Source organism: Manis pentadactyla, chromosome 2 (genome assembly GCF_030020395.1).
Source record: "Manis pentadactyla isolate mManPen7 chromosome 2, mManPen7.hap1, whole genome shotgun sequence".
Lineage (NCBI taxonomy): Eukaryota > Metazoa > Chordata > Mammalia > Pholidota > Manidae > Manis > Manis pentadactyla.
Window position 1 is genome coordinate 215,302,860 of NC_080020.1, and position 21,791 is coordinate 215,324,650.

Sequence of the window (21,791 nt, forward strand, 5' to 3'; positions counted from 1 at the left end):
CCTGAAGTCAGGGTGGGCCTGGGCCACTGGGGTGTCTGATATGAGATGCAAGGGCTCAGGACACCTCTGTCTAGCCCACGCCGGAGCCAGTGCTGGGGCTTTCCTCCCCTGCCCACCCAGTCCTCTGCCCTCTGAGCTTCAAGGTCGCCACCCTCTTTTTTGTGGAACTTTTGGTGTCCTGGGTCCCTGAAAGTGGGGTTGCAGGATGTGTCCACCTGGGCAAATCAGGTGGGGCTCAGCAGAGCCTTGGGACCACGCTATCGTTCTGCTGGGCCATCCTCAATTGACAGCCAGGTCGAATCTGTGATCCTATCTCACGATGAGCAAGTGGGGTGCGCATGTGGCTCCTCCCCTGGGCACGAGTGGTGGTGCTCTCGCAAAACTTAACAAAGGGTCGCTCTGCAGGCGCGGGGCTCCCCAGGCCTGGCAGTGGTGGTGCTCCCAGTTGGGAGACCCTTGCCCTGCCTCCCTTGCAGCATATTCTGTCCTTATAAACTCTGGACCCTGCTTCCTTTAGCCTTCCCTTCGGATTCTCAAAAGTCTGATTTGTTCAATAAAAAGAGCAACCTTGGCTGCTTCTAGTTTCTTTTCTCTGCTGTAACAATCCCACTTTCCCCCCAGGCAATATGAATGGGAGATGAAAGAAAAAAAATGTCTTTTAGAAAGTGGAAAAAAACACAGAGATTTAAATTTCAAGTTTTATCTGTCCCCGTTTTCTTCTGGGTGAATCTTTTTAATCCCCAAATAAATTTCACTCTCCTCTGGGGGAGCAAGGGGTCTCTCTCTTTTCAAAAGGTTGGCTCTAGGTCTTTACTTCTCTAACTGTACCCATGCCCACCTCAGATTTCCTACTGTTGTATAATTTGGGTGGCTTGCGTCCCTGGTTCACGGGAGGTAACTTCTAAATCCTTGGGATTGCCTAAGTGATCCGAGTGTCTTCATTATTCATGGTGGGCTGTTCAGACCTTGTCTGAGTTCATACTAATGAGATGACTCAGGGTGGGGGCTGACTCTGTTGGAAAGACTGGCATTATGATTAGAGGGTTGGGTTTTTCTTTTTTGAACCAGATGATGTCAGCCTTGGAAGGGGAGGGGGCCAAAGATTAAGTTCAATCACATGACCAGTGAGTCAATCAATAATGTTTACATAATGAAATCCAATAAAAACTGTGGACTTAGAGCTCTTCCAAGTTAGTGTGTACATCAGTGGCTCAGGAGGCATCATGTCCCGAGGACACAGAAGCTTCACATTTGAGACCCTCTCAGACTCACACCGAGAGGTGTCTCTCCATTTGGCTGGTCCTGAGTTTTAACCTTTATAATAAAACTGCAGTCATATGTACAGTGCTTTCTGGGTTCTGTGAGTTGTGCTAGTGAATTATTGATGCTGAGGGGATAGTGGCCACTTGGTGAGAAGTGCAAGTGGTGGTGTGTGAAGTGAGGGGAGTCTTGTGGAAGACTGTGCCTTTAACGCATGATGTCTGCACTAACTCCAGGCAGTTAGGACCAGACATGCACTGTCCCCAGGTGTATCTACTTATTTCCTACCACAGCCAAGGAACCCTACTCACCTGTCAGGAGGCTCAGTCTCCTCCAGACACAGGCCCCAAAGCCAGAAACAGAAGCATGAAAATGGCCCCTGAGTTGAGCCTGGGTAAGTCTGGCACAACCAGGAAGGGTGAGGTATGGTGTGGACGGCAGCCTCCTGGCTTGAGGGCAGTGCGTGCTGTGGGGTGTGCCTGGCCAGAATGTCCTGCCCTTCCCTCCTTGCCCCACAGGGCCCAGGCTCCTAGCTGGTCTGGCTGGCGGGGGTCCCCAGGGCCAGCTGGATCCGCCCTCCCTAGCCCCCTCCAGCTCTTCTGACTTTAGCATTCTCCTCCGGGCCTGGCCATGCAGTGTTCCCTTGGGCTGTGCAAGGAAGAGAAGTTTATTCTCTAAAACTGCTCAGATCCTCTCAAGCTTCCACCCCCTAGACTTGTCATTAATAATATTTCAGTGTTTTCCAAGTTGAATCAATTATTTCCCTTTTAAGTCTATTTTCCCTTTCTGTCTATCAAAGTTTTATTCTGTTTCTAGCACCCACACACATAACAATCCTGTTTCGCCATGGAATGTAAACGGTAAATGAAAGAACTGGTTTAAACAGTCTCTTTGCATGGGCCAGTCCCTCATGGAAATATCCAGAATTTCAGGCTTTGTACTGATACTTTTGATACTCCCTTCTCTATATCTGGGTGCACGAGGGGGGCTTCCCTGGTCGTGGGGAGTATCCTTGTAGCTCTTCTTGTTATGTGCATTTTTGCTGGTGTCCAACAAGGCACGACGGTCACACCTGGCCTTCTGGGTAATGTGCCAACATGCTCCACGGGAGCCTGTGGTGTCCCGCTTGTCATTGGAAAAGTGCCTTAGTGGACTCCTCATCCTGGCCAGGCCTTTGCATGAGCTCTCAGCCCCTCTGATCTTCTCCCTGGGGCATGTGGGAGTTTTTGGGTCCCCTGCATGACCAGGGAAGCCAGGAGCCCTGCCTCAGTCATGCCCCCCTACCACTGGGCACCCTCACTCTGCACCATGCTGGAAATGGTGGGGGTATTCAGCAGACTTCTAGAGGTCTGTGGTCCCCCAATCCCCACCAGTGAGTTCAGGGAAGCACGACTCAAGCACCGAGATTCTCAGTTCCCTGGGGATATTTCTAACCACCCCTGTCCCCTTATCCTTGGATAATGAGCTCATGATAGTCTGGCTTCACTATCTTCTTCATCCCCTCTGTCTCCAAGGCCAGAAGGGCAAAGCTTTCATCATTTTTCTTCTTGCATGGCCAGGATGCCCCTACAGAGACCAGGATCTGCACCCCTAGGCCTGACTCTTGCCACACCAAAGGAATTTAGAAAATCCTTTCTCTGGACAAAGGTGGATTCCAGTCTGCTCAGTTGCTGGGAACTCAAACAAAAATCTAGTTGATGTTCAAAGCTGGACAGTGACTTGCTCCAGCAAGATCTACCCTTGCCCTGAGCACTGAATAACAGCAGCGGGTGGAACCCTCTGGGCTACAGGACTCACAGGCTGAGGAAATAAATCTGAAATTATTTCAAAATATAATATCTTATTTACACATTCCTTTAAAAATATTTGTGGTAAGCCTAAAATGTGCCAGGCACAAGTTAAAACATAAACACTCCTTGAAATTGTTTTTAATAAAAATTTAATTACGACATAATTAACATGCCACACAATTCACTCTTAAAGTGTACAACCAATATTTTTTAGTATATTCACAGAGTTGTGTAATCATCACCACCACCTAATTTTAGAATATTTTCATCAGTCTAGAAAGAAACCCCATATCCATAAGCAGTAAAGCCCCAGTATCCTCTCCCCCAGCTCTGGACAACCACCAATCTACTTTCTGCCTATGGGTTTGTCTATTCTGGACATTTTGTATAAACAGAATCATACAATATGTGGCCTTTTAAACTAGCTTCCTTCATTTAGTATAATGTTTCCAAACTTCATCCATGTTGTACCATGTATCAATACTACACTGATTTTTATTGCCGAATGGTGTTCCATTGTAAGGATATGCCACATTTTATTTATATATTCATCAATTGACACACATTTGAGCAGTCTCCCTTTTTGGCTGTTATGAAGAGTGCTGCTATGAACATTTGTGTGTGAGTTTTTACGTGGACAAATGTTCTTATTTCTTTTGGTGTATGCCACATCCAGGAGGGGAATTGCTGGGTCATACAGTAACTCTGCTTCACAATTCTGAGGAAGGATCAAACTCATTTCCAAAGTGGCTGCATCAGTTACCACTCCCATCAGCAGTGGATGAGGGCTCCAATTTCTCTACATCCTCACCAACACTTACTCTCTGTTTTTTATTTTGGCCATCTGGTGGGTGTACAATGGTATCGCACTGAGGTTTTGATTTGCCTCTCCCTGATCAGCATATTGTCATATCCAGGGCCATTCGTATATCTTCCTTGGAGACATGTCTGTTCAAATCCTTTGCCCATTTTTCCGTTGGGTTATTTGTCTTTTGTGAGAGTTTTTTATGTATCCTGTATGTGAGTTCCTTTTCAGCCCCTTTTAAAGGTTAAGAGACATCTAAATCAAGGTCTGGGCAGGGGTTGCAGCTTTAACTGTCTGTAGAGTTCACTGGAAGGTGACAGAAACCTTGCAAAGAGTGCATTTCATCTAGGCAGAAGGTTCCTGCCAGGGCAGACCCTGGAGGGAAAGATGCAGAATGTGGGGCAGGCTGGGGCCTGCTCTCTGTTCAGTTATACCTCTTTCAAATACCTTTCTGCAGGGGGGTTTTGAGAGGTTTAACAGGTTGGAGGGGAGTAGGTAGGCTGGTTGGTTAATGTATTGAAGGCAGAATCCTATGGCTGGTTTTTCTCTTTCTTTCTTGAAGGGAACTTAGGCTTTTATTTCTTGGGCAAATGAGACAGGTCATAAAAAAGCATTTTGGCATTACAGAGGCATGTGCAAATTTAAGGTGATATTCTTACTGTTACTATTGTTATTTGTAGGAACCAATGAAAACCCTGTCTAGGAAGAAATCACAGAGTGATTGGGGACGTGCAGGGACAGAGGAGGTGAGGTGGTGAAAACTGAAAGGGGGAGAAGGCTAGCACAGTTTACAAGCCCTGGTTACTTGTGTGTGTGTGTGCGTGTGAGAGAGAAGAGAGAAAGAGCTTTGTGATTTCTGGCACATTCCTTTACCTCCTATATAATTATTTACTTAATATTTTTCTTTAAATGGGCTCCTATTTCTTTTAATTAAACATATATTTATAATGGAAACTTTATATCACAGTTAACAAATGGCAAATTTGCATCATTTTCAAAATGGAATGCACCATATAAACAACTGAACAGTGTTATTAAATTCTAGCTTGACGTTCCTGCCTTCGGGGCCTGAAGAGCTGCTGCCGACCGCTCAGCCTGGCTCGCCTCTCCTTGTCACTCGGGTCTCTGCTCAGGTGGTGCCTCCTCAGGAAGCCTTCCCAGCGCCGCCCCCCTCCACGCTGGCTTTATTCCTTTCACGGCACTATCGCGGTCTGAGGGAAATTGTTTTTCCTCTGCGTGTCTGGCTCGGCAAAGGCAGGGCCTTGTCCGACTTACTCATTCTATCCACGCTGCCCAGCTCAATAAATAGCTGTTGAGTAAGTAGCTATAAGCTTTGAACTGCAGGGCTGTTCCCTAATTTGTTTTTCTCCTCTTAGCGAGTGTCACCCAGGTGTTAAAGGACACACCAGCCAGTGCCATGCTGCCACTTGCACCTCCATTTAACAGGAAAACTGAGCAAGACTCGAGAAGGAAGCAGCCTTCTGGGGTGTGATTCCCCAGTTCACATGGCCCCACCCTGAGCTGCAGGAATCCCCAGGCCTGCATCCACTCCCGGGCATCATGCCCTCCCTTGCCCACTTGCCAGCCAGTGACCCCAAGGCACAGGTGTGCCTCACCAGCTTCCATCTTCCCCAGAGGAAAGGAGCAACATCCTGCCGACCTCACGGAGCTGCTGTGGGCATCACGGGGGACAGCTTATATGGACACACCTGGCAGAGAGAAGCTGCTCCACAAATGAGAGCAGACATTCAAAGGGCCTCCCAGAGGATGGGATTTAATTACTGACTCTGCCTGCTGAAATCCTACCCTTTTTTTTGAACCCAACTTTAAAAAATAATAATATTATTTACCCTTTATGTGCCAGGTTCCTTGCTCAATAAGAGCTTTTTTTAAATCTATCATTTAATTTTAGCCTCGCAGCAATCCTATAAAGTAGACATTTATTATGACCATTTTATGGATGAAGGAACTGAGGCTTAGAGTAGTTTCATGACTTGCCCAAGGTGATGCAGTCAACCCATATTCTTAACCATGATATTAAAACAGCCACTTAAATGCACCACCTAGGTAAAGACTTCTTTCCTGGCAGTCTTTCCTCTTCTAGATGCTTGTAACCCTGCACTATTCCTTCTCTGATGACATCTGCTCAATCTCCCTTGTGTGTTTGTGTGTGTGTGTGTGTGAGAGAGAGAGAGAGAGAAAGAGAGAGAGAGGCAGGTGCCCATTTCTTGAGGACTGAGACCATATTTACTCATCTCCCTCCAGGGTCCAGCCAAGTTCCTGGCACAGTACAGATACTTCACCTCTGTCTTCAAGGAAATCAAGGACCAAGGCTCCTGGGTTTCTTCTGTCAGGCTCCATCTCTGGAGGACAGATAAAGGAAAATAAATGGTTGCATTCCTGGAGATGTGAATTAGCTCCATGAGAAAACCCCTGGGATGTTTACCTAGGAACGTGTGTGGAAGGTCGTGGGCTAGAGCCAAGACACAGGCACGGCACAGATGTGTGGACCATCCTGGAGGCAGGAGAGGGGACCTCCTGGCCTGTCACAGGGTGGCTGTGCTGGACTTCTCCATCTTTCCAGATTCACTCTCCATCAGGCTTTCTGTCCCCACAGGAGACGAGAGGGAGAGCAAAGACTGACGCTGGGGTATTTATTCCACGTGTGCTGTCGGGGCGGGGGGCTGGGACTAGTAGCAGCTCTGATGACTAGACCGGGCCTCTGTACTCACCTGGATGCTTTCCCTGCACCCTGGCCTTGCCCTTACTAGACACTCTTCAAAAAGTACCCTAATTTGAGTGTGCCCTTATTACTGCAGGAGCCCTGACCTATCGGGTGCAATGCCCTTTCCTGGGATCTTTAGGCCACTTCTGGAGGCTAGGTCTGTGCTAATTCATCACATCTCCAGCCTGGCACAGCATTTGGGAGGTGGTTCTCATGGTTAACATTTATTGAGCACCTATTATGTGCCAGGTGTTGTCACCTGTATTGACTCAAATAATCCTCACAGCAGTGCCATGATTATCACCCCCACTCTACAGATGAGGGAATGAAGACAAGGGTTGAGTAGTCTGCTCAAGGTCACATGTCTTGTCAGCATGTGGCAGGTCTGGGATTCAAATGCAGGCAGTGTGACTCCTGAGCCAACCGTGTGATTCTCAACCTGCCATCTGGCTGCCTTTTTGCTTGTTTTGGGGGGTAGGGGGTGTGGGTATGTCTACTAGCCTTAGGCAGCAAACGAATCTGTTTCTTGGCCTGCTGGGGTGTTCAGGTAGAATGGGCAGCAGGTGGAATTAGGTCACCATGGCAACTGGATTGCCTGCACAACCCTGGTGAGCCCCTTGGGGCTGAGGTTCTACTGCCAGCAGAGAGAAGGGGGCATTGGCATGGGGCAGTGTTTGAGGTACCAGATGCACTGGGAGGACCTGGAGGAATACAGGTGGGTGGATCAGGCATGGGATGCTGGGCAGAGGTGGGGGTGTCCCAAGGCAGGTGGGACAAGTGGAAAAACTCCTGCCTGAAGTTGGGGAGTTTCCCAGGATGGGTAGTGGTGGCCTTTGCCTTTGTTAAGCCGGCATCCATGTGACCCTGGCCAGGCCTCTGAGGCTTCCTCCTCATTTGTCTCTGGCTCCAGAGCCACAGTTCTAGTCTTGTCTCCAATCCTCCCTCCAGGTTTGTGCCTATGTGATGGCCCATCCATCCCAGGGCCATCAGAGATGATGAGGAGAGAGGGGCACCATTTCCTCCTCTGGCACCACCGCGGGCACCCACTTCTGAGGGCTGGGATGTGTCCATTTCCCCAGCTGTGGGATGAGAGAATGGGCTTTTCCTTCCCAGACCCCAGGGGGCCAGGGCAGGGCCAGATGGAGTAGACAGGTCACCTCCCTGGGTTTATTGTAGGCCCTGACCTTCCTGACCAGAAATGAAATCCTGTGGTGAGTAGAGGGGCCCTTTTCCTTCCCCTTGGGCTGAGGTCTTGCCCTGATAGGGTCTTACGCTGGTCCCTGCTCAGACCCAAGGGGCCCTGGAGACGGGCTGTCACAGGGCAGGCAGAGAAGGCACAAATGGGGACTGAAGGACAGCCAGGACACGGGGACCTGCAGTGACCAGGGACAGTCTTGGGCAACATTATTTTCCTTTCAAAATTAATATTCACTCACTTTTTAAAATTAGAAAAATATGGCAAAACTCCAAACGACCCATATCTTACTACCGATATAATACCTACTGATATTTTCTAAGAAGTAATACTTGACCAAAACTAAAATAGAATTTTAAAAATTATGTGAGCCTGGCTAGAAAATTCAAATAGCATAGAACGTTCTAAATGAAAAATAAATATCTTATGCCCCAGCTCCCAGGCTTCTCCACTGTTCAATTAGTTTCTCACTTAGGCTTCCAAAAGAATTTTTCATAGCTAGACCTACATATTATCCTTCAAAAATTTTATCCTATCATACTGTAGCAATTACCCATTTGTAGTGTAGCATTTTTTCTGTTCTGGACCTTTTTTTTTTTTTTTTTTTAACTTTTCACCTTGGCTGGTTTTACATAAAGCACAGAGATCTATCTGCCTCCTTCTTTTTTTTTTTTTCTGCCTCCTTCTTTTTTAATGGCTATGGAACCTTCCTTCTTATGGAAGATGGTAATTCATTTTACCAACCACCTATGAAGTATACTTGAGTCATTTATGGCCTTTAGTTTTACAAATAAAGCTATATTCAACATATATGTTCAAATAGCTTATCCAACAGGTGAGAGTAAAGCCAAAAGAGAAATTTCTAACCATAGAAATGCTGGGCAAAGGGTAGATATGTTTAAATTTGCAATTGGTATGACAATATTGCCTTTTAAAGGGGTCCCACCAATTTATTTTCTCACTAATTGAGCACGACCATGCTTGTTCCTCTTTCCACTCCAAGATGGTCAAGCATTTTCTCTGCATCCCTAGGGCTCCTCACACACACATGCCCAGACGCTGCCGAGGAGAGAGCACGGTGGGATCAACCGAGAGAGAGGAGCGTGGAGGGGTCTGGTTTCTCTGCCTTAGACACAGCCCCTCCGTCCTCATTTGTTCTCTACTGGCCTTCTGAGAAAGATGTCCTGGGAAGAAAGCTCTCCTTAGGGACTCCTCCCTTCTGAACTGCCCACCCAGGCCCTCCTTCCCTCCTCTTCCTCCCCCACCCCCATTGAAGGCAGCCTCACCATGGGGAGGCCAATGGCCTCATCTGTGCTGTACTGGGGGTGCAGGTCGCAGCAGGCGAGCCAGGGAAGTTCCCCCTCAGTCCCCACTTCTCTAAGCAGCTTCTCTCAAAGCCCTCTGGTTTTCTTTTGACAGTCCGTGCCTGAGTGCGGGGGACCAATGCCCACCCCTGGGTAGCTCCTGTTCATGATGCTTGCACCCTTCCGCGCCTGAAGAACAGGAATGGGTCAGTGCTAGGAGGGGCTGGGGATGCCATTGCTAAGGAAGGCAGAGAGGTGGGTGGAGTGGCTTTTGTTCCTCCATATTGGAGACCTCCAAGTGAGACAGAGCGGGACAAGCACTGAGAGGGGACAGAAATGCCCAGATGGGTGGGGTGGGACCAGAAAGAGCTCTCTGCAGCTGCAACCAAGATGAGTCTCCAGACCCAGAAGACTACATCTTGGGGAGCACCATAGGATGTAAAACAGTTGTCAAGAGCATTAAATAATAGGAGAGAACCAGGGGAGGCCTTTAAGGCTGCTTCAGAAAGGGAAAGGCATTTTGACCTGGCCACCGCACTTGCGTCAAGAGGGCATGGATGAAATACATGCAGTCTGTCCATCCATCACTGGGATACTGCCCCAAGGGAGAAGGAGGGGCAGCTTCTGGTTCGGTGAGGCGCCATCTTTAAGGTATATTGTTAAGTAAAGAAAGCAAAGTGCACAGGACCTCCAGTTAACCTAGAACACATCTTTTATCTCTGTTTTCTCTACTAAAAGGAATTAGAAAAAAGAAAGAAACCCATAAAGACATGACAGCAGATGAGAGAGGTCAACAAAAATTTCAAAAATGGGAAGCAGAGAGACCCATGACTTAGACTTAGCCGAGCAGAAAGCTGAAAGCAGACTGCCTGGAAATGGGTCGGGATGATGGAATCAAGAACTCAGAAAAGTCCAGGGACCTCTGAGTGCCAGGATACGAGTCAGGTGGCAACAGAAAGGTTGATTGGAAGTCTTATGTGAGTCCTTGTCTTGCCCTGCAGTCCACTTGGCAGCCCTCCCCCAGCCTAGCAGAAGGCAGGAGCCTACCATCTGAGAGAGGTGACTCAGGGTCACCTACCCAAGGATAAGCAGGAATGAGCTTCTGGTCAGCTTTTTAGAACCTCACTGCTTAAGTATAAATTGAAAGCTAGGGGACACTAGATATTTGAGGAAAGAAAATTTTAAAGCCTATGTTAAATCATGTCACTGTAATATTTCAGTACACCAGAGATAATGAGAAGATACTAAAAGCTTCTATGGAGGAAAAAAAAATACACACAGAGGATCAGGAATCAGAATAGTTTTGGACTCATGTTGGAAGACAGTGGCTAAACACCTTCAAAATTCCAAGAAAAAAAATTCCAATCTAGAATTAAGTGAAAACTAAACTATTAACCAAGAATAAAGGTGAAGTAACAATATTTTTGACATGCAAATTCTAAAAAAATTACCTCTGATGCATGTTCTCTCAGGAAGCTTTTGGAGAATGTGCTCCATTCACACTAGTAAACATACTAAGTAAAAAGAAGACATAGGATCCAGGAAACAAAGGATTTTAACACAGAGGAAGGAAAAATGAATTACAAGGGTGATAGTGAAGGAAAAACCAATGAAGACAATGAATGGTGCAACAGACCTAGTAAGCAATGGGTCCAGATTAGAACTAGGGAGTTGGGGCTCCAGGTGAGATGCCCCCAAGAAAACAGAACGAACCTATAGATGACGTGATGTATAGAGCTACTGGGAGGAACGTTATAGTTCTGCAGAAAGTTTGGGGAAGAACGTTACACTGAAACCTAAGCAAAAAAAAAAAAACAAAAAACAAAGTAATTATTAACTCTGAGGAAAACAAAAGGTCTAACAAGAAAGAAAATGTAATCATGTTGCACTAGGGAGCTCGTCTGTGAGCAATGTTTGAATAATACACATATATCATAATACATGTAAATGTGAAAATAATACTTATATAATAGTAATATAAACAAATTAGTTGAGGCAAGTCATTTTCTATCAGGAGGTTGGGGGAAGGAGAAGAAATATATATAGAGAGAGATGAAGTGTTTTTTTTTGTAGTAGGAGGTTACAAGCTAACGGCTGTAATGAGGCCACGCTTTCCTCCCAACACTTTCCAGTCTCCAGACCCTGTTCTGGCCATTAGCTCCTGGGCCTCTGGGAGTACCAGAAGGTCAGCAGGCAGAGTGGTTACAGGCTCTCTGGCTCAGAGAAATGAAGTGATTTTTCCCAAGTCACACAGCTTAGAAGTAGCAGATTATGGCGCCAAAACAGACTAAAGGCAGGCCCATTTATAAATACCTGCAGGGCAAAGGACTATTGATGTCATGGCCCAGGGAGCCCAGCCGGTACAGCAGGAGCCGAACTCAAGGCTTGTACTGCAAGTCGCGTTCTTAGCCCTGACAGTGCAGGGGTAACACCAAGCTTACAGAGCCTGTCTGTGTCTGCCTGCCCTGCAGCAGAGAATCTCTAGGGGTGCGCACAGGTCCTTTCACAAGCTCCCCGCATGATTCTAATGTGGAACCCAGATGAAAACCACTAAAATAGAGAGCCTCAGAGGCAAGGGACAGATGGGATGTCAGCGAGAGGCACGGAAACAGCTTTAGGATGCCTGAACTGGAAGGAGCTGGGGGATCACTGAGGCTCTCCTTCTACAGGGGGGGAACTGAAGCCCACGGGGGGATGTGGAAGGTCCAAGGTCCCGCAGAGGGCGAGTAGCCCGCTGGTGGCCTCCCTGCCTCAGGGCCTCCAAGCCTGCAGACAGCCCCGCCCCTTGTCTGGGTTAGGTGTGGAAGGGCAGCCTGATTTCTGGGCAGGCTGAACGTGTGAGTTTTGCAAATGGTTTTGACTTTTAAGTCCATTAGTGATTAATTCAGAGTTCCATTTAGAGCAGGCTGATCCATATTTGGAGGAGAACATTTTGTGGCAGCTGAGATGCAGCCACAATTCATCTGCGGGCAGCCCACCCACTCGGTGGCCTGGGAAGGCATGAAGTCCCGGCAGGGCCCTCCCACAGCACCCCACCCTGAGAGGGCTCTCCAGGGGGTGGGGCTGGGCCCTTTAGGGGTAGGCAGCACAGCTGGAAGAACCTGGTTTAGGGTTCAGCCCCTACTCATATCTTCCAAGCTGTATGACTTTGGGCACACCCCTCAAGCTCTCTAAGCCTCAGTATAGCCATCTATAAAAATCACCACCCCTACACCTCTCCCACGGGATTGTTGGGAAGATTCACCAAGATAATGAGCCTGATAAATGAGAAGAGCTGGTGGCAATGGCAGTGGGGGTTCCTTCTCTTTCCTTCATCAGTCCTGACACCCCCTTCTCAGGGGTTCTGAGAAAAAGCTTTGGGGTCTGCCCTCTGAATTTAACACTTTCTACTGTGTGACCTCAGGCAAGTTGTTGTACCTCCTTGAGCTTCTGAGACTTCATTCTGTCTGTAAATAAGAGATAATGGTCTCTTCTTTGCAAGAGTATCATGCTGATTGTTTGAAAAATATCCATGAAAGTTGGCAGCCTGCAGTAGCCCACTCCTGGTGGGGAACCATGATGGACAGTGGGAGTGGTCACCCTGGGCCCCGCCCACGAGGCAGGCATGGCCTCAGAGAATTCCTAAAAATTTACAAAACTTACTGAAAGTCAGTCTGCTTTTTATTTTCACCTTACTCCAGCAAGTCTAACAGCGACAGTGATAAAACATTCCTTTTAGCTGGGCTGGCCACTCCCACCCCACCTTGGCTGTAGGCCATGGACACCAGCAGGGATGGCTTTCCTTCCAGACCCTGCACTTCCCTGGAGAATGTTTCCCCTCACCTGTGCCACACCCTGCTTTTCGACTCCCTGCCACTTGTTAGCATAGTCTCTGGTGACAGGGCATGGCCCCTACAAGGCTGATTAGCCTGTTTTCCGTGAATAGCCACATTCCAGCCCCCATTGTCAGGCCCTTTCCATGGGTCAGCACAAGCCATTAGGGTTAGGACTTGAGCCTAGGTCTGTCTGCTCAGATTGGTCAAACAACTTGCCTCAGATCGCTGTAGTAAGGGAGGGATGGGGATCCAGGTGGATCTACCTGACTGATCTGGTAGCGTCCCAGTGCAAACAGGCAGCATACTCAGCTGGGGTCTTTGAAGAGACTTTAGGGTAAAGGGATTATTCACAGAGGCTGAGGGAAACATCTAGGGACTAGCCATTGCCCCCCCACCCCCTGCCCCTTAAGGCCTGAGGTGCCTAGATGGGAGCTGGAGCTGTGGAAGCTGGCTACTCAGCCCTTTACAGGAGGGACACGGACAGAGATGCTGCTGGAGCCTGCTGAGGCCAGCAGAGAGAGGGAGGGATAAATCCCCCCGCCTCTCTCTCACCACCTCCATCTCCCGTGGGTGCCTGCCTTGGGCCACAGCCATCTGGAAACCAGAGGCCAGGGGGCGGGAAGGGGGTGCAGTCAGCAGGGATCAGCTTGTCTGCAGGGGGAAAACAATACCAAGCACAGAACGGATGATTTTCTTTCCACTCTCCCTTGGCTGGGATCTGAAAGACATGTTTCCAGCCAGTGAGCTGTGAAAGGGTGAGTGGCCAGATGGGGAGCAGATCACGCTAAGTTCTGGTGTTGGGCAGCCCTTTACCGTAATCAGGGCCCTGGGAGGGCCTCCTTCTCTACCCCCAGAGCTCCACTCATAAACTCACCTTTCATGGCTTCACTTAGTCACGTGTCCCTAAATTCCACCAATCAGAGGTTCCTTTGAATTTAACAAACCACCCACCCTGGGAGTGACAATGAGGGGACTGTTAGTCACTCATTCCTGAGTATGAATTAGTTTGGTTGGATTGCTTGCCTCCTGGCACTCAGCTGAGATTAGAGATTTAATGGGGGAGAGGAGAGGAGTAAAAGTGAGAGGACTGTAGAGGAAGACAAGAGGGCAGGCCCAGGTCAGCTTAGAGAGCTCCCGTCATAGTCTAGGTCTGAGCTCTGGAGGGCATGGGCACAGGCCATCTGGGCTGCAGGAGAGAAGCATATACACGAGGCAGAGGGTGCAGGGATGTCCCCAGGGCCATTGCAATGCAAGCAGTTGTATGTGCCGGGCTCCATGCTGACAGCTGATACACCTCCTCTCATTCAGTCCTCAGGTATTTTTGAGGGGATATTTATTTGCCCCACTACAAAGATGAGGAGACTGAGGTTGGGTAGAATCAGAATCCTGCTCAAGGTCTCAGAACTAGCAAGTGGCAGAGTCAGGACTTGAACTTAGGTCTGTCTGGCTCCAGAAACTGTTTTTAACCAGCCTGTGGTTCCACACCCCACCACACACACACACACACACACACATACACATACACACACACACACATGCACACACATGTGCATGCACACACCCTTGAGTCTCCTGCACACTGAACTCCCACCACAGCCCTCCAAGAGGCATCATTGTTGCCTATTTTCTGGATGATGAAACTCCTCACTTCAGGGGTGAAGTGGGGTCACATGGCCCTGCTGTGTGGCCACACAGCCATCTCAGCCTCTGGCCTGTCACTCACAAGCAAAGCCCTGGAGCCAGTACGGAGGCCCAGACAGAGACACAGCCTGCAGGAACGATGAGGACAATCTCTCAGTCCTGCACTGTGGAACCAGCTTGCTGTGTGGTTTGCTGGCCACAGGCAGTTGGGTTCTAATCCTGACTCACCCATACACCCTAAGTGACCTCTTTTCTCTGGGTTGAGGGTGCAGCTGGGCAGATGGCCTGAGGTGGCACATTGGCTTCCCCAAAAAATCACTGTTTCTCCATGTGCAGACAAGGGACTGGGCTGCGTGAGGACAGGAGTCCCTCCTGGCCCTAACATCTGTAACGAATACTTACTGAGGCTGTTCAACACACTCACACACCTTTCCTCCCACGTGGCTCATCTTTGCAACCCCGCACGGTGTGCTGAGCACACTGGAGGCCCCAGGATGTTTCTAGAAGGGTGCAATGATTGCTAACTGCCTTTCCTGTGTCAATCAATCTTGACTCCTCTTCCTCCAAGGAGAGCCAGGCAGGAGTGGGGGTTTGCTGGTCTCCATTCCCCAACACTTCATGCCTCTCTTCTCAGCATCCATGACTTGAAGCTCTGTCCCCCTGGGAAGTACTACAAGGAGGTGCTGCTGACCACGGACCAGGTCAGCTCCCTGCCGGCCCTGAGAGTGAGTGCAGGATGGTGGGGCAGGGTGGTTGTCACTGGATCTGCTGAGGGGTTGAGGGCACTGGGAGGGGTGGGAAGGGGCAGGCACTCCTATTGGGCCCCTGGCTGGTGGCAGCCTCACTAGGGGAGCATAGGCCTCCAGGAAGAGGCCCCACAGGGCATAGTTTCCAAATACTTCTCACATCATATGGACAGATGTGGTGACTGTTGCCATTTCTCAGGTGCACAGAGGTGAGGTGATTTGCTCCAGGTCTCACAGATGAAGGTGGTGGGCCCAGGTGGAGGCTCTTACTGGCCCTGCTGATCCATCTTCCAAGGGCCTGCCTGTGATTCCCTAATGACCCTCAGCTTATGACCCACCCCAGGGCCTGCTGACGACTGACTGACCTGGACCCCTGCGCAGGCCTGTTCTCTCTGCAACTTTTGTACCCTAAAATGGGCGACTGGGAAGATCAGGATCCACTGCAAGAGCATTGGGGCCTCGGGAAGCCAGTGTGGCACCCCAGGCCCTTCCCTTCTCCTCAGGCTGCCTCAGTGGACTAAGGCTTTTCTAGAGAACTGTGAATTTTCTCAGGTTCTTCCTTGAGAAGCCAGGAGCAAGACTGGAGCCTGGGGACTGCCCTTCCAACCTGCCTCCTTCCATCTCCAGGCGTGATGACTATAGGAAAGGACACTTGCATTCCTGCCCTCGTCCCCTCTTTCCCTCTGCCTCTCGATTTATCCAGTCCTCCCTGAGTAGAGTCTGAGGGATGACAGGGGTGAGTGGAATGCTCATGTCTTCTTCTGGCTGTCCCCACTCTTCCTGGGCTAAATCCCATGACCCTCCCCCTTTCCCCCACACCCACCCACACCCTGCCCTCATCCTAGGGGAGTCCTTGTGCAAACCACTCCTGGGGGCTCGGTTTCTTCACTTGTGACATGGGTAGAGTGGTGGGGTGGCTGGGAGTTTTCCTGTGTTCCTGTGTTCCCTAAGGCTCCTTGCACTCCAACATGCTGTGCTCGCCTGAGAGGTCAGCACCCCCACTGCCAGTTTTTTAGGGATCATCCTGGAGCCTTTGTGTCTGTTGTGCAAAGGCCCTGCCCTTCCTCCAGGGCACCTGGAAGAGCCCAGACATGCACAATAAAAGGGCTCCCCAATCACTCCTGAGGTTTTAATTAAAATTTGTGCAGTGCTTAGAGAGGCAATGTCAGGTTAACAAATCATGGCACTGTCAGGCTTCCCGATTTTTCATTCTGATCTGGGCAGAATAATGGTTTGCATTTATCATTGTGCAATGAGAGGGCCTATCTTCATTTCTGTCAGGAACAAGATGGGCTCTGAGAACTGTGGGCACCGGTTGGAAAAGGGGCAGGGACCCAGGGCAGGGGGTAGTGGGAGGAGAGTCCTGAGGGAGACATCACACGAATGGAGAGGGCACACATTCACTGACGGCTCTGCAGCCCCTCCAAAGTGCCAGACCTTGTTCTGGGGTGAAGACAGAGAAAGAACACAGAGCTGGGGCTTGAGACAGAGGCCAGAATGGAGAAAACAAAGGGATGAGAACAGGGTGGAGGGGTAGTGAGATGGAAGGAGCTGAGAGCTAAGGTCTTGGAGCAGAAAGGAGCAGAATTCTCAAAATGTGAAATAATTAGGGAATGTACCTGTGCCAGATACAAAATGGGGAGCCTGTCCTCCTGGTACCCCTGCCCACACATCCACCCCTCCATACCCCCATGTGCTTATCTCCATATCCACACCCCCACATGCACATGGGCATACACACGTGTGCTAACTCATACACGCAGTGGCTGGGATGTTCTCAGACCTAGACTATTCACTCAGGGACCTGGGCTGAGGGGCAGCCTGAATGGGAAGCTTTTGTACCCCCTTCCCTGGGTGGGGGATGATGTCACTGCTCAGTCCCAGAATGTTTGAATATTAAGCCTGGGAAGAAACTTAGAGACCACCCAGTCTGATCACTGTCAAACTCTGCCTATTCTAGTTTCATCCATTGGAAAATTGAGGCCCAGAGAGGGAACACTGGGCCCGGTGATGGCAGAGTCACATCATCTCGATGATGCCAATCCCTCCGTTTCTAATCAGTGCTGACCCTGTGCCTGCATCTGCAAGGTGCCCTGGAGGCATGCCTGGCAAAGACCTTCCCTGGGGGGCTGGCATGAAGGGTATCTGGTGACCTGTGGCCCCAGCATGGCCCCAGCACATCCTAATGGGGCCTGAGGGCTCTGTTTTGACTAGGGTCTAATCTGGACTAGGTCAGAGGTCTGGGTCCCAGCCCAGCAGCATCACACTTAATGTATGACACATCTGCCCTCCAAGCATTAGTCTTGTCTGTCAAAAAATATGTGCAACTTGTGCTCCAGAACACACAGGCAGGGATGAGCCACGGACGGCACTCTCCATTTGCTCTCCATCTAGCCTCTGGGCCATCTCAGGGAAGGGGAGGTTGGTGGGGGCAGCGGCAGAGGTAGGCTTGAGCAGATTGGAGGAGGGCAGCTGGGCGGGTCACACTGGCAATGAGCGGATGGTCTGGCCTAAGTGTGGGCTGTGGGTTCACCAAACAGAAGCCAGCAGCTGGGGCGGAAGTAGCCGAATGTGGGCGGCTGTATAGATCAGTGACCAAGAGCTGTGGGCGGGTCAGCGGGTAGGCCACGCCCACGGGGCGGGGCTGGGGTCCGGGGGCGGGGCTCTGGTGCCGCAGTCCCCCAAGAGCTTGCTTGTTGGACCGCAGATGGAAACTGAAGCAGGCTCTTGGAACGAGCTTAGTGTACTTTTACATTTCTTATTTCATCCTCCCAAGTGGTCAATATTTTATTTTATAATATGCGTAAAAGTCAGATCATTGTAGAAAAACTGGAAAACACAGAAATGCAAAAACTTGATGAAAATTGTCTAGTTGCCCACCCCAAGGGATGGCTGTCATGACTGTTTACTGTAGTTCCTTCCATACATTTTCTATGTAGATATATGCGTTTACTTGGATCACAATGACTTTTTTGTACTTGTTTTTTTATGTTGGTTTCTTTTTTGCTTTTCCAACTGGTGCTGAACAGCCAGATCAGCTCATGAATCGAGGACACTGAGCTGTCACCAAATCTAGAAACCTGGGGGACAGGCCACTGGGCCAGGAGAAGAGCTGGGCTTGAGCTCACTTGCTAGCCAAGTGATCTCAGGCAAGTCACTTCACAAGGGGAATGATGGGGTGGCGAGGAAGCAAACAGACCCCAGCCCAAGTCTGGGTGGGAGGGTGTAGTGTGGAGCCCATTTTCCTTGGAAGAGGAAAGGCCTGGCTCCAGGTTCTCCCGGGCATAGGCCTGGGGCCAAGGACACAGGTTCCTCGACGATATGAAGAAGCGCTTGCTCTTCAGAGCTGTGGGCTGAGGGAAAGAGCTCCCTATCCCAGGAGGGCCCCAAGTGGGGGCCGGCCAAACGTTTTATTGGGGGTGTCCTAGTGCACACTCGGGTATCAGGGGGAGACTACACTGGGGGCGTTGAGGCCCTCTTCTGTGTGTTTCTGGCCCTGGTCTTTATTCTCTTTTGTGTCATTTATCACAGTATGTCCCAGACTTTGGACTTTCATAGTCCAATAAAATTTCCAAAAAAAATTTTTTTCTTTTCTTGAGGAAGGGCTAGCTAGAGATGCCAACTTTCTAATTTTGCCAAGTAGGGACATTAAAAAATGTCATCCACACTCACCATCATTTGATTTTTTTTTTTACATGTTAATTTTAGAACAAAAATGTAAGAAGCATCTAATCTCAGAAGTAAGAACAATTCTTCCCAAACCCATCCCTTTTTGTCTTTCTTTATTTTTCTCCCTTTGTTACCAGGACAAGAATTTTGTCACTGATCATCAGGTCCTCAGATTAGCTTTGGAGGATTTAGATCTGGGAGTAAAGTTTCCCTCCATGTCTTTCTAATTCTAGTCAAAGGAGGAAGCTTGCTTCTCAAAATGAGCAAGAAGAGGCTTGCTGGGAGGTGCGGGCCCACGTATCCTTGCATCCTCTGTGGCCCCAAGGATGGGAGTACCATGACTCACACTGCCCAAAACACATCTCTGGAAAGGCTTCAAGAACTGGGCCCCAGGGAGCTCTGGGTACTGCTATAACTTGGCTCAGGGTCTTGAGTGGTCCGGGAAGAAAGCTCTGTTTTCTTGACTTGGATTCGTTTGTGGAAAAACTGGGCTGGTTAATATTGGGAGGGGTCTGCCTGTCGGCAGAGAGCAAGGTGAGAGGGTGACCTGGGTAGCAGAGGGGGAGTGGGATAAGCCTGGAGACAAAAAAGCCCTGCTGGCCCGGGACAGGGTAGCCTCTTCACTGAGAAGTTTCTGTTTTCTTTTTGTCTGCTGCTCTCTTTGGCGTATTTAAAAGTAATTAGCTCAATGTTTCTGTTCTTGTAAATAATGGTCTTGCTTTCTGTAAACATGGATGAGAAGTGGGGGTGTGTGGCCTGGGTTTCTAGTTTCCGGGCCCAGGACAGCAGGCAGCAGGATCCCAGGGAAGATCTTGGGGTCGCAGAGCCAGTATGATGGAAGCTCGCATGCTAAGTGGGCACCACACTTCTCTGACCTCTTCCCATCTTCCTCCTGGGGTTCCTGCGGGCAGGTGGTCTGTGCACAGCCCCACCCTCACTGCATTTTATCCCAGCATCCACTCCGTAAAGCACAGAGAGACTGGAAAACCTGCCTGAGGAGTCAGGAGCCACTCTTGGTGTGGCTCTCCATCTTGGTTTCTACCTCTCCCCAGTTTTTCTGAGCAGTTCTGATGCCTGCTTAGAGGCCAGACCTGTGTTCCCACAGCTGGCAAAGAACTCACTCCAAAGGCTTTCAGCAAGGGAAAGTCCTGATATCTATTCAGCCTCTTGAGAGCAGGAATGGGAGTGTATTTTTTTTAAGTTTTTTAGCTTTTAAATCAAAATTATTCATGCATGCCAAGAGTCCAGTTGCCTTGTGAGTGTTACCACCACTTGCCTTCTCTGGAGGTAAACATTTCGGCTCTCGGCCAATTCTTGGCACTTGCCTCCATGTCTCTAAAGAGCACACTGTATTGACCCCTTTTGACATCTCAGTCTTCAATTCCCCTGGAATAGAGGGTTAGCTCTTTCCCTTCCCACTGTGTATCCTGCACATCATTCCACATGCCCCTGTCCTCCCAGTATAGTTATAGAATAATTTTGGTTATATCAGTCTGTAGTGTTTGCATCATTATGAATGTATTTGCTCTTAAGAACTAAGCCATGAAATAGATCGTGGCTCTTTCCCTTTCTGCACATTTTTTTATTATTGTCTTTCCTGGATATAATCATTGTTTTTGCTTCGTTTTCTGTGCACTTATCAAGTCAACACCAAACCTCTACCAGTCTTCTACATTTCCTCTTAATGTATCCAGAAGTGAGACATTTTCTATACATTCCATTCTCTTAGTGAAATTTCTCTATGAGCCTTCTGACCCGCTCAGAGCAGGGCTGGGTTGTTCTCTGTGCCTGGTACCTGGTACATGTCGTTATCCTGGGATCTCTTTTCCCAAGCGTCCAGGGTCCTGTCACCGCTCCCTCGGATCTTGTGTCTCCTGTCTTCCTGTCTTCCTGTCTTCCTGTCTTCCTGTCTTCCTCTCTGTTACTTCCTTACTGTTTCGGTGGAGCACATCTTCAGGTAGCTTCCTAAGGAAGGGTGCCTGGGGGCAAATATTTTGACACCTCACCTATACTATCACATATCTGATAATATTTTTATTCTGCTTTCACATTTGATTGAGAGTTTAGATGGAATTGAATTGTAGGCTGGGTGTCCTATTTTTCAGAATTTGGAGAGCATCACTCTAATGCATTTTAGCTTCCACTATTGTTATTGAGAAATCCAAAGCCTTTCTGCTTCCTGATGTTTTTTTGTGACCTGTCTTTTTTTTCTCTCTCTCTCTTTCTGGAAACTTCTCTTTGACCCCAGTATTCTGAACTTTCCAATGATGTGAGTTGGTGTGCGTCTTTTTCCCTGTGTCCTGGGCACGTAGAGGACCCATCCCATCTGGAAACTGTCGTTCAGTTCTAGGCTGTTCCCATGAATTATTCTCTTTGATTATTTCCCCCCTCTGGTTTTCTTTATTTCCTCCGTCTGGAACTCTCATGTCTTGATGTTGTACATCATGGATTAATCCTTCACTTTTCCTCTCTTCTCTCCTTTTTTCTCTGTCTCCTTGCTCTTTTTTTTTTCTGGAAGATTTTCCCAATTTTATCCTCTTAATGTAGTTTTTCATTTCTACCATCATGCTTTGAATTTCCAAGAGTTCATTTTTATTGTCTGTTTACTCCTTTCTATCCTCTTTTTCCCAGAGGCAAAGTCTTCTCCAATCTTTTTTCCAAGGTGCTTTTTCCACCAGCTTGTTTGGGTCTCAGTCTTATGTCAGAGGCCTTCTTTGGGTATCTCGTAATCATCTGCTCATAATGAAGAGTTGGGGGTGGTTGCTGAAAAGCTGTGTCCAAGCTGGAATCTTTGTTTATCTACTGGGGTTTATTGACTGCGAGCTTCCCTCGGGGGTGAGC

At 48.9% G+C, this 21,791-nt stretch overlaps 1 protein-coding gene across 1 annotated transcript in view; it reads left to right on the top strand.

The window, feature by feature from the left end:
- Positions 1–7,242: 7,242 nt before the first annotated feature.
- Positions 7,243–21,791, top strand: part of CIB4 (calcium and integrin binding family member 4) — a 44,814-nt gene continuing 30,265 nt past the window's right edge. The window contains 3 exon segments of the mRNA XM_057497349.1: positions 7,243–7,299; positions 7,757–7,791; positions 15,170–15,260. Of these exon segments, the coding sequence (XP_057353332.1) occupies positions 7,243–7,299; positions 7,757–7,791; positions 15,170–15,260 (183 nt within the window).